Genomic DNA, 13,777 nt, shown 5'->3' with positions numbered 1-13,777 from the left:
TTAAGAGTGTGTTTTATTCCCTAAGAGTGGTTTGTGGTGTGAGGGGTATTAAGACAACTGCAGACAGGCAGGAGCAGACAAGTTGTTGCATTTATTTTGGTCTCCACTTTACAAAAAGAAGAGCTGGAGGATCATCCAGGTGTGCAGAAAAAAAGCCAACCAACACTACTTAAAACACTATTTGGTGCCATCAGGGTCCTTCATTTAATATCAAAATTCATTCTCTGATAAAAAAAAAAAAAAAAAAAACTGTTTAACATCAGGTGTTATGTTAATGCAGGTGATAGCATCTCTTCTGGACATTTAAAAACATTATCTGATTGGTTTTTATCTGCGGTAGGTGGTGAAAAAGATAAACTAACAAAAGGGCACCTGGACAACCAGACTATTTATACATCAAAGATCACAAGCCGACTTGTTCATCTTCCTGATATTTGAATATTTAAAACTATAATCTGGTAAACGTTCTAATCTAAAACGTTAACACAGTAATCTGATATGCAAAGATAATTTCCCCTGATGGGATAATTACTGTACACTTATCTATACTGCAACAGTTGGCTGAGCACAAAGTGAAATCAGACACCTGCTTACAGTTTATCTTGAGAAAGTATGTCTGTTTGTAAGGGCGTGTCATAATGAGGTCATTCTGGCAGCTAATGGGCAGCAGATTGACGGGCCTTTCCGACAGTCTGCTGGCAAAAACACCCAAACAGATGTTAGGATACAACTGCACAAACCAACAACTGTCATTAAAATAGACAAACTTTTGTAGCTTCGTCTAATTCGGTTGCATCTAATCATTTGTTGCTTTTATCCCCTTTGTTTTAAGTTATGAAACAATTGAGCTCCTCAGATTTGATTGATTCATCTAAAGGTTTGGAGAAGCAAAAGTAAACTTGATCCAGTGAAGTAGCATCAACTTCACCAGACTGATGTTTCCTGACCCATATGCCATTTTTCAACAACTATTATGATGAGTATCCATGCAAACAAGAGATTTGTTTACATGTGGAAGCAGCTGAAGGAACTTTTCAAGGCCAAAGTAATGTCTGGAATAAGACCAAAAGCCTTGACAAGCAGACATGGATATGTGACACATGTAGGGCAGGGGCAAAACGGAGAACAAGAAGGGGAAATTTTAGGCATGTCTTTCATTGGTCACCTCAGAGGTTGTGTGATGATTGGCAAATTAAAAGGACATAGCAGAAGCTCTTATTGCAAATATGCATGTGAGGAGACAGCAACTGCAGAGAGATAGATATGGAGGTAGATCAGTCTCAATTTCCACAAATACATATATGTGATTCATACATGCACAAGACAAGATCCACACAGGCATAGCATGATTTACACAAAAACAAAAATATCCACTCAAACAAAGGACAAAATCCACAGAATAACTGACACAAGCACACAAGATCCAAACATGCACAGAACAAGAAGTATTTGGAAAAAGAATCTTGGAAAAAACCTACAGCTAATTATTTATTTTTAAATAAACACTTAAAGTTGTTTGAATTTAACTCACCAACACTGGATATTTAACGCATTTTGCTGTGTACTGATAAAAAAAATACAGTTCTTACACCTTCTGTCCGTTAACATTACCACATATTAATGCAATCGTTTGGTGAGAACTGCTTTAGACAGAAGCCTCAGCTTCAAACGTTTTTTAATGATACTTATTAAATTCCAATGCAAACCCATGTGTGCACGTTGTTTTGAATGAGTAGTGACTCTGACATTTTTATCTGACTGTATGTGCACATAAATGGTGGGTAAACAAATACATACATCCAATCTAACCAACCCTGTATTTAATTTTATTACTGGATTACATTCATTAAGACGATTGCAAAAGCTGCACATTGGAACTACAAACAATGCTGATTGATATTGGGTAATAAAGCCAATTGTTTTAAACTTTTTATTTCAAAGAAGCTGAGAAGACAGTGACTACTCGCATGCATTAGTGCACATGTGGCTAGTGGAGCTCAAAAACATTGAGGCTGTAAAGTTTGACATATGGAATGGTGTGTTAATCAAAGACTCCACACTCCCAGCTGGAGCAGACACACTGGGAAAACATTCTGACATGCTTACTTGAGAATGTTCTTAGAAGGGTGGTTTCAAGGGGACACATCACATATGTGTAGCTGAATACACAAGTTTCTCATGATACTGTCCTTTAAAGCAATGATGGCATGTGCGCCTTATGCCCTGGTGTATGTGCTGGGTTCACACTTACATTATAACCATAAGGAAGAAGCCTCAGAGTTGGTTTAAAACAAGGAATGTTGACATGAGGATCTTTGTAAAACAGACATTGATTGTCATGGTTTAATAATCTGTCTTGAGATGACTCCTCCGGATTTATATTTTGCTTTTCTAATTCCTGTCATAATACAGTTTTGTAGACATGCTTGTTCAGAAAATTAATAGTTCAAATTTATCCGACTAAAAAGTATAATTGTACTCAGAAAAACTAATATATTAAGGTAAAGACTGCTTAAGTAACAGAATGGGTTCATATGGAAGTAATTGTGGTAGTTAAGTTGAAATAAATGAATGTCCTGATAAATACAGTGATTAAATAAATACTTAGGGGCCCTGCGTCGTCTCCCTAAATTCCTAGAAAGGCAGATAAGTATAAGTTGAAAAGATGAAATACCTTATAAATGACAGACAGGGTGAGATGGGATAGCGCTACAAGAAGAAACACAGCCACATAAAAGAAATGAAAGCAAAAGAAATCCACAGACAGCAGGGAAACAAAGAGGTCTTCTTTGTTTTCAATTCTGCTCACTACTGAAGGGGATGATAGCATAATATGTTTGTTAATGGGGGAACAAATCTTTGGCGCTCAGCTTACATAACTGCTGACTGACTAATCATTCATGCTCCCTGAAACACACACGGCTGTCAGTCAGAACATTTCCCTCTTTGTATTACCGAGCCAAAGCTGAAACCAGATATTTGCACTCACTGCATTAAAAGATGCATAGTCACTTTGTAGTCACTTTAGCAGAATAAACCTTTCTTGTTTTATGTAGGTTAGGGTTACAAAAAACATTTATGTTTGCTACATACTAAAATTATTAAGGACTGAATTGATTTAACTGCTTTTAATTTTAGAGGTTTAAGAAGATGAGTATTCGGCAGGGTAGTAGATTATAGCTTTTATCCTCCCTCAATTGGGGAAATCCATGTGGCAGCAAGTAAAAGGTGAAAGGAGCAAAAGAGATAAACACAAGAGTAAAAAATATAAAGTAAGGCCAAATTCTCTACAGAGGAATGAATACTTTAAAGCTATTAAATTCACAATTAAAGTCCCAGTTATAAACCCAGTTTGAGTTTATGCTGATTCTGCACCATTAGTTAAAATAACCCTAAAATAAAAAAAGAAAAAAAGAAACACAATTTCTATAGGGCTGAAATCATTTCTTTGTGGTGACCACTCTAAAACACTGAATTTTGTTCTTAAGGTAGTTTGTGGCTAATTTATTGATATTTAGAGACTGATTTACTTTTTATATTTATACCCTACTTTTTCTCAGTGACTGATGTTATGGTATTTTGCCCCACACATGGTTCCTCACTAATAATGCCTTCTAGTCATTAGTGATTATGGGATTATGGGTTCAGTTGCATCTCATCAGACCACAGGATCTGTCTCTAAATCTTCAGGAACATAATGAAAAATTCTCCTATAAAATTTCCTCACATATTTTTTGGTATTTACTAAACAGAAATAATTTTGGTCAAACTTTTTCTTGAAAACAGAATACTGAAAAAATAAATCTACTTTTATTGCAATTTTATTTTCATCTGAATATGTATATATGCGGTTAAATATAAACATGCAAAGTTATAAAGATTATAACTTAAGTATGGATTTATCTCTTGAAGATGACACTATGTGCACATTTGCACATTATGTACACATAGTTTTATGTTAAATACGGGCTAATACCAGAAGCAGTTGTCAACTATCACTAACTTCTCACCCATCTGAGACCAAATCTGCAAGAACATCTGACAAGCCAAAGAGCCAGCTGCTTTCAGCCTGAGAGGAGAGCAGAAATGAAAGGGTAGGAGGCTGAGATGTGGCCATGTAGTCAGGCTCCATCTGCCGATCTGCGTCAGTCAGAGAAAGCTTTGGCACAACTTTACTCTCTGACTTCACTGGTACAACACAGCATCAACTTATTCTTTACTTTGAAGATCCGTTTTTTTCTTGCTGTCTGCTGTAACTTCGATTCAGAATTACAGCAGATTATTAAATCTGCGCACCATTGCATCCCCATTCCATCTTTCCGTTTCTAGAGGTCAAGTGAAGAAGCAATTGAAGAGACTGAATCACAATACGGATCCAGGTCCTGATGGTGTAAGCTTTAGAGTCCTGAAGGCCTGTAAAGAGCAGCTTTGTGGGATTCTACAGCACCTCTTCAACCTTCACCATACTGTTTTACTCTGTACATCTCTGACTTCCAGTATAAGACAAGAGTATTTTTATCTGCAAAGCATCTTCTTCAGAAAACTGTAGAACAACAACAGAGTCTTTGGCCAGATACTTCTCCAGATCTGCTTCAACACAGACTGCCATCTACAATAACTCGTCAGAAAAACCCTATACGGCTTTGACAATATTAATTTTCCCTTTGGGTCAGTAAAGTATTTAATCCAATTTAATTTTACTGTTAAAAAGACATCTAAATCCTTCCGCCAATTTTCCGTCTGTTCATCCATCCCTTGATCCCTCATCCATTCATCCAGATGATGGTACCTTTTCCAGATCCAACTATTCCAACATTGCGTCTTCCCACTGTTTGTAAATTCTGACTTTAAAATATAAAATGTCCAATGCAACATTAACTCATCTACTGTATATGCTCTAATATTGGAGATCTAAAGCAGATCCAAATATCCTATTGCCTGTTTACCCATAACTTTCAAAAGGAATTCCTGTAAGCATGATCATAATGGTGTATGCTAACTGTTCAGTTGCAGGAAAGCAAACAAGACAGCCAGTCAAATAAAATCTATTTTATGCATGGTTTCATGAGATGATGTCAACTACATTACATGGCCTAGCATTGCAAAAACCTTTGAGTATATTAAAACCTGATGGCTTATCGTCTTTTTCTAGGTATTATTCCACTGTGGCCATAATCTGCCACGTCAAACTGTCTGGATCCATCGCATGTTGCAGCCCAGTAAGGGCTCCTTCAGAGGCTGCGACAGGCAATCAGAGGCACGCTTGCCAGCGCCAAGGGAGCCTTGAAGACTGTCAGCTGATGAAAGAAAGGAAAAACTGTGTTTTGGGTTTGGTCCGTGTGGGCCCAAGCCAACAGGAAAGCGCCAGTGTTTTCCTCTTCATGGGGCATAATGGATTCTCTCCGCCAATGAAACCCTATTCCGGCCAGGACAGATGTAAGCATGATGAGAAGACGGCTAAAGAGAGGAGAAATCTAAAAGAATACAAGCAGATGGTGTGGAAGGGAGGGATTGGGAAGGTTTGCCAGCATTCTGTTAAACAACAAATGGGACTAATTCTAGGTTTCCAAGTAGTCTGTAGACCACTGCCTATATCATTGTATGCAACATGATCACGGTCCCCAGGGGAGTTACTATAACAACCAAAAACAAGAGTGCAATACAAGAAGACATATCCCTGACGCAACCATTAATGTACCAACTCTTCGGCTACTGGCACTGTCCAACTCCTAAGATTAGGTTTTTAAGGCCTTAACATTCAGGGAACATTGGTACATAGTGATCACAGGGTCTAAACAACGGCAAAAAAACATATTCAGATGAAGGTAAAAGTTTCTTCCATCATAAGTAGCTCAAAGTTGTCCCACACCGGTGTAGGAAAGGCTTTGTACCTTCTCTCGTTGTCATCTAGGTGAGCAAACAGCACATTCTTGGAGATGGCCTTGGCCAAGGCAGTCATGGTCTTGTAGTCCTTTGGAATCACCTGCGCAGACAAAGAAGTAATTACAGTTAAGTGGACCGCAACAACAAAGTGCAGGTGGAACCATGAAACAAACCAAAGCAAACACATAATGTGACCAACTTCAAAAGCAGACCAAGATGAGTAATTAAAGACCAGCACATTGGCAAACCCTAAAAGACATCTCCCACACATGCATCTGTGTATTTCTGGGAATGCCCATCTGCTCGGCCATAACACTAAAATGTCACACAGAACTTAAAAAAATTCACAAGAGCCCTGAAATCATTCATAAAGCATGCATTTTTATGTCCAAGTCTGTGGTGCGAGTTTAAGCAAGGGGGGGGGGGGGATGGCAACATTTGAAACCACAACAAAGCAGTCCTACACAGAGATCTAATGTATGTTTATGGTGAGGCATCCTGAAAAGACAGTTTATGCTCATGGGTATGTTAATATAAATATGATAAGGAAGAGAGTTTTGTAAAAATCTTTCTAAAATAACCTAGAGATTTAGTTCAGTGATGAGTGTGTAAGTGTGTCTTTGCCTTTCATTCTAGGAAGGAGGAGGGGTTAGGCTGTAATTATGCTAAGGCAACAGATGTCTCCACATGAGGACAACCACACTGCACAGTGTACAATATGCACACAAGTGCACACACAGCCACATCACACATAAATGAAGGAATACAATTTTTTTATCATCAGTTGAACTAAGAGCATGACTGCACAGCAGCCAGAAAGAGAACCATGGTGGTCAGTCCTGGAAACTGAATTGAGGGGGGGCACATATTTTTAGGTTAGATTCCTGCTGATCTTATGTAATATGCCAGCTCAATTTTCTATGCAGGAGATTATTTAATATGAGGGCAATGGGGTTGTAACTATACCGCATAAGGATTTTTCTTACAAAGATGCATGGCTTTCAAATGAAAAGCAGTTTGGAAAGAGTTCCCTTAGGGGGTCAACAGTTACCTCTGCATCTTTGTGAGGTACAGAGGCAGTTTTTAAAATATCAAACTGATAAAGGCTGTTTAATGAACTTTAACCCCTTTTAAAACAATATTTTCCTGATAGTTCGACAGAGAAATAGAAACAAGGTATAGAACATTTTGATAGCTTTGATCCAAAGAACAGTTTATGGCTTGTGAAGAGTTGGTGTTTTATTAAACTGTTTGGCTAATTCATCCATGGCTAGCTGACATTTCCCTGATATCTTGTTTTTATTGGCTGTATAAGAAGCATCAGAATGCAGTGCAGTTAGTGTTCAACAATACCTTTTTTGACTTAGCAGAGTTAGTGCTGGTAAAAATACGCGGTGTGTGTAATACGAATAAAGTGCTTCCTGAGTGCAGGCCCGGAGTCGCTTTAGGTCTGAAAATGTCAAAAATTCACATTTATAATGGAATGTACAGCTCCATTTACTGTACAAATAAGTTCTGTCATCTGCCACATTAATTTTTATTTTAAACAGTTGACATTAAGAACAGTGAGCATCTGCAGAAGTGGTACATTTTTAATACTCAACTATACCTATGTAGTTTAACCTTTTAAGAATAACTTAGTCATTCATTACATTTGGCAATGTAAACTTTTTTCTTTGTATTTATTACATTTCTATATCCATTTAACATAATGGTGCTATTTAATTACTTCAGATTGAAAGCTGTTGAATTATTGATGCCGTTTTGCATATACCATGACCATGGTTTTTGGACATTGGGAACCAGTGGCCATATTTCATCTTGACATGATGACCACAGAGGAGGGCGCAACTCTGGTGAATAAACAGCTGTAAGATCTCTGCAACACCACCACCCCCCCACCCCAGCCAAGGCCTCCAAAAGCAGTCAAAGGCATCATCATCATATATCATCATATCTATATTTTTTGAAAACAAAGCGGAGTGTGTATGACGTCATCCGTGTGTGCCGGCTACCATTCATTCATCCTGTCCTCTGAACTGCTGCTAGTTTTACTCCTGCCTAGAAGATGTCTAGTGCTACTACCACAGATGATCTAGCTCCCAAAATGGAATTGAACGATTCATGCCGGATGTCTGGGGGACAGTGATTCGCCTACATGTTATGAATGCTGGCGTACCATAAATTATAAATTATGAACAGTTTAGTTTGTTCCTTCGACTCATTGTCCATCGGAAGATGTTACTTGGATATAACTTAACGGAATATCTTCAGAACAGCTCCAAATGATACAAAACTCATATGGGTGTGTAGAACATGATGTAATAACGTAAAATCAAGGGTCCAATGTAAAAATAATAATAATAAATAAAAAAATAAATAAAAAACGGTGTACCCCTTTAGCAGTGGCTTCACTGTCTAGTTCTACGTCCTCTGACCATAACAATTTTTTCAAAACATTCTTGTTAAAAATCATTAACTATTAACCTTAAAGGGGAATTTCGTTTTTTTTTTACATTTGGCCCTTGATTTTACGTTATTACATCATGTTCTACTCATCCATATGAGTTTTGTGTCATTTGGAGCCGGTCTGAAGGTATTCCGTTAGGTTATATCCAAGTAATGTCTTCCTATGGGCAACGAGTTGAAGGCACAAACTAAACTATTCATAATTTATAATACGAAAGAATTCATAACATGTAGGTGAATCACTGTCCCCCAGACATCCGTGGTTTATTTTTCAAATTTATGTATTTTTTTTTTTAAAAAGCGGCGCATGTACAGTATGACGTCATCCGCCTGCCGGACTAGAGTTTTCTATTATTTAAAAAAAAAAAAAAAACTTTTTTTAAACGAATGTACATTACACCAGGCGGCTATGCTCTACCCTTCTATTCATTTGGCTAGCTAATCTGAGTTGTTCAATTCCATTTCGAGAGCGAGATCATCTGTGGTAGTAGCACTAGACATCTTCCAGGCAGGAGTAAAACTAGCCACAGTTCAGCGGACAGGAAGAATGAATGGTAGCCGGCACGCGGATGATGTCATACACGCGCCGCTTTGTTTTTTAAAAATATAAATATAAAAAGCATAACCGCGGATGTCTGGGGGACAGGGATTCGCCTACATGTTATGAATACTGGCGTACCATAAATGATTAATTATGAACAGTTTAGTTTGTGCCTTTAAGTCGTTTGCCAATAGAAAGACGTTACTTGGATATAACCCAACGGAATATCTTAAGAACGGCTCCAAATGATACAAAACTCATATGGGTGAGTAGAACATGATGTAATAATGTAAAATCAAGGGCCAGACATAAAAAAACAGCGTTCCCCTTTAAAGGGTAATGTGTGTGATATTTTCATTTTATGAGGACCGCCCAATCTATCAGACACAAACAACCTGACAACATTGAACGATGCTAGAATTCAACATCAGCAAGTCATCTCAATTACATCAACATGTTTACCATGTGATTTGTTAAATTTGTCATTTGTGATGGAAAGTTTAACATACATGTGTAAAATAAATAAAAAGAACAAGCTTTTAAACTATTTACTGTTTGGTAAGTACCATGTCCCCTCCAAGGAACAGCCCTATCTGTTTTTACACCAAACACCACTCATGAGGGCAGAAAGAAGATGCATAAATTAGTAACCATAATTAAGAGTCTGTCCCTTTTTTAAAAGTAAAAGCTGAGGTAAAGAGTCAGCAAAGAGACATACAGCAGTTCTAGCAGCTCCAAAATAAACCCTGACTGAGAGGAATCTCTTCATTATAAGACACTCTATTGTTTATAGCAAAACCATTTTAATCAGATAAGAGGAGTTGCTAATTGGTTGCATTTCGTTAGTGTCACAGTAGGGCCTCTAATGAAAAGTGATTATAAAAAGATGTTAGTACACACGTTGTGTTTTCTCTGATTGTGTCAACCTCATCAAAGGTGGGGCATATATAGCGCCATGTCTTACTGTGGCAATAATGTGCTTTCATGTTCTAATTTGATTTTGATTAACTTTCCTCGGGCTGGCTTGTTGTGTAAGTTAAAGATTTGCAATAATCTCTCTTCAAATCCACTGATGTGGCTTTGTGTATTGTGTGTCGATGTATACATTTGTGAGTATGTCAGTCTATAAATGAGAAATGAGAAAACTAGAGTGTATGCTTCACTAATTGTACAATTACAATGTGGTGATTCACCTTTATGACTTTAACTCACAATTCATGCCAGGTTATTTAAAAAATTGGAAAGTGTAGGAATGATGTACTGTTGACAGAGTACTATGTATGCGTTTAAAAAATTTGTAGAATCATAAAACAGGATTTCTGCTAAAAGCTACAAGCTTCTCCTTTAATCTGTGTGTGTGGTTATTTTCAAAACTTATGAAGATGAGCTACAGTAAGGGAATGAACCTTAAAAGCATAAAATTTCCATTGAGTTTTATAACAACAAAATTTTTAAATTAAAATGCAAGAATCGCTCTTTTACTTTATTATGATATTATTTGGTTATATTTATACAAAATAAAAGGTAAAGTTCAAAAACACAAGAGAAATCTCAGTAAAGTTGGCTTCCCCACCATTTCTGTATCATTTCTATCTACTATAAAACATTTTCCACTTAGATTTGGTCCTTATAAATAAGCTCAGTTCGTTTTTTATATAGATTTGGTCTGGGGGACCAAATCTATAGCCTGACGTAGTCCGACTCAATTCTAGTCAGAATATGAGTCTGATACTGCTCCATAGAGCTGTGATTATGGGGCGTGTTTCGAACGAACCAGGAAAAAAAACGCCTCTGCACTCAATTGGATAGATCTACAACCAATAAGAGCAACGGAGTGCGTGACGTATGTTAAGCGATGCATAGTTGTTGTCCACAAAAATCAAAGCGTGCAGTTTCACGCCTAGAATAAGAAGATGAGACTTGATCGCGTTTCTCTGTTCCTCTTTTAAAATTAATTTGCTGTCGATATCTTCTAGAACAGACCTAATAGCAGAATCTACTCACCCAAACTCTCCAGCGGCAGCCATTATTGTTGTCACCCAAGCGCGCTTTGGTCACGTGGTTGATTGCGTTACTCTTGATCATCTGTCCATCATCGTATAAAGCCCGCCCTGACAATTTGATTGGATCGCCTGACAGTGGGCGATAATACTCGCGCTACTATGGAGCAGAGCCAGACCGAACTTCCCCGAACTCAAACCTTGTGGGCAGGACTAAGTTCGGACTGGCACCCAGGCTACCAAATCTATATAACCACTGCTAATTTCAGTGAAAATCATATGGACTTATGTGCCTAAAGAACATGCGTTTTGTCAAGCCCTCTCCCTCCAATTAAGGCCAAACCTTCAGTTAATTTAGTTGCAACCTTCAAAAACAAGTGATGCAAACTGTTGGACATTTATGAGAGTGTATTTGGAAATGAGTGGAAAAAAAGCAGCAACGAAGGTCTTGTTTAGAGTCACATAATAACAACAACCCTGTAGTTTCTCATTCAGAATAATTCAGTTTATATGACAGGTGTATTATGTAAACACTTCAATATTATATGCTGTAAAATGCAATTATCCTTGTCACATTTCAAAATCTAAGTCTTTTATCACACCTTAATTCATTATAACATTAATGTTTGTTATTGTTTGTATCCACATATATAAAGCACGCTTTTGTTTGGATCCAAAACCAAATTGTTCTGCACTACATGCCGGAAAGAAAGACATGCGCTAAAATGGCTTTAAAATGCCTAAGGATGGAATATAAAACAGATGCAAGTGTATTAATGCAAAGAGAAGCAGAATCAACCAAATGAGTTTTAATGCAAGAGTAATAAGTTCTTTTAAGTAATAAAAACAAAAAATACTTTGTGGAATATTTAACCATCTGTTAAGCAGAAAGTTAATAAAAATATAAGACTGTTTTCAGTGTTTCTAAGGTTTAGCCCAAAGCACAGCCATGAACCCACTTAATATAATCTACAGGAGGTTGATGCACTTTCAAAGCACGCTTTTAGATTGCTAAACCAAAGGGGTGTGAACTACAACATGTAGCATTTGCCTTAGCATTGCACTGAGCTCAATGCAGTGATCTTCAGGAGCATTAAAAAAGTTCATTCACTAGAACTGACTGAGACCTTTACATTGTACTTTCAGAGCTTGTTATGAGTTGTTTAGCTAAGTCTGATTTATTAGCATAGTTTTTCAGGTTTAATTTTTTGTCTTCTTGTGAAGTTAATCACACAAAAGAAAAATTAACTTAAACTTAAATATGAAGAGGAAGAAAGATCATGTGGAAAATGTAGATTTTCATCTGTTTAGCTTGTAACTCAGAATAAAAATAATTAGTTTTACATAATATTTTCAGCATTTTGTACAAGGCTTACCTGTAGGCTTTCCTGGCAGTTTTATATCTACATTGAATAATGACATATCGGCCAAAATATCCTAGATATATCATGATATATGGTTTTGACATACCGACTGCTAGCTGAGTGTAAATAAAGGTGAAGTGACTTGTACCCGCCTTTCGATGTCAGGACCATTTAGTTGTTCAAGAGAGCATATTTGGATTATCTGAAACTGGGATAGAGTTACTAGAAACAACAGCTGTGAAACTTTTTTTTTGGGCCACCTTTAGCTTTGGTTCTGACATTTTTATATAATCTTATAGAATGCAAGTTAATAATATTTTCTATGAAGACCGAAACAATTAGGGTATCAGTCCATGTTTTATTGGTTTTTATTTCACATGGTAGTGAATTAAATAATTCTACTCACAGAAATCTGACCTTTTTATGTTAAAACATGTGTTGGTTCAGACCAGAAAAGCCCACAGGGGTGAGCTCTCCACAGATCGTGATTTTGGTCCTCCTCCTTGATGCATGTCATTAGTGGAAGGGTGCAAACATTAGCCCACCTTGCTAACATCATGATGATCTCTAGTCTACCAAATGGGGGGATTCCAACAGTTAGGGATTGGTGATATTTGGTTAATGTTGCTGCTTGTGTTAAAAATACTAGAAAAGTTGATAATGCTACATCCATTATATAAGCAAAGGCAAACGGAGTGCAAAAAGATTCATACATTTTCAACTTTTCGACATTTTGCATGTTACTTGAATTTCTTGTATATTGGACAATGCAAATAAGAGTGTTAAGTGGGAGGAAATTGATTTATACTTTTAATTTATTTATCTATTTTTTTGTCTTAAAAAAAAATTTATCTGAACAAGCTAAAAAGGTAGTGTAGGATGCAAATGTAAATAGCCATAAATAAAAAGAAATATTGTAAAATGCAGATACTGCTGCAGTATTGGTTCTGCAGATTTAGTTACCAGAATATTCACTCTTTGCATCTGATAATCCAATTAAATTAAATAATTGACCAAGTTTAACACAGTTTCTTAGCCCACTGCCATTTTGGTCCTTTTTTCCTTCAAGACTTTATATTTGAGGTCTGAGCTACTGTGCAATCTGACCTTGCGAACATAGCTGACGGCGTCCTCCTCGGTGTACACTTCGGCGCTGACTCCTCCCCTGCGGCGCCGGGCCTTGACGACCGGGTTTGGAGGAGGAGGAGAAACCTCATCGTCATGGGAGTCTGACTGGCTGTTAGACTTCTGCCGTGCCATAATCTGCTTGCATTCTTCCTGTAAAATCAAATAGATAAAGGTGTTAAGACACTATTGTACTAAATGCCTGAACACATGAGAAAATACATGCTGGCGTCCTGCTCATTTAAGGTTAAAAAAAGAAAACAACAAAACAAAGAAGAGATCAGAGGAGACCCAGGAGGCCTGTGGCTGACGGGGGGGCCAACCCTGAACACTGATTAGTTATTGACTGCTTTCACGATTAAACCATTAGCATACAAGATCACTGTAGCCTTGAC

At 37.3% G+C, this 13,777-nt stretch overlaps 1 protein-coding gene across 2 annotated transcripts in view; it reads right to left on the bottom strand.

The window, feature by feature from the left end:
• The window catches only part of prkar1b (protein kinase, cAMP-dependent, regulatory, type I, beta), a 90,846-nt gene that overhangs the window by 55,774 nt on the left and 21,295 nt on the right, over nucleotides 1–13,777 (bottom strand). For both annotated transcript variants that reach the window (XM_038270086.1, XM_038270088.1), the window contains 2 exons: nucleotides 13,365–13,535; nucleotides 5,892–5,983 (listed from right to left, as the gene is read on the bottom strand). In XM_038270086.1, coding sequence (XP_038126014.1) covers nucleotides 5,892–5,983; nucleotides 13,365–13,535 — 263 coding nt within the window. The remainder of the gene's footprint in view (nucleotides 1–5,891; nucleotides 5,984–13,364; nucleotides 13,536–13,777) is intronic.

Source organism: Cyprinodon tularosa, unplaced genomic scaffold, assembly GCF_016077235.1.
Source record: "Cyprinodon tularosa strain WSP-4 unplaced genomic scaffold, ASM1607723v1 ctg75, whole genome shotgun sequence".
NCBI lineage: Eukaryota > Metazoa > Chordata > Actinopteri > Cyprinodontiformes > Cyprinodontidae > Cyprinodon > Cyprinodon tularosa.
The sequence above is the reverse complement of the archived record's forward strand: the minus strand, read 5'-3'. Positions and strand labels throughout refer to the sequence as shown.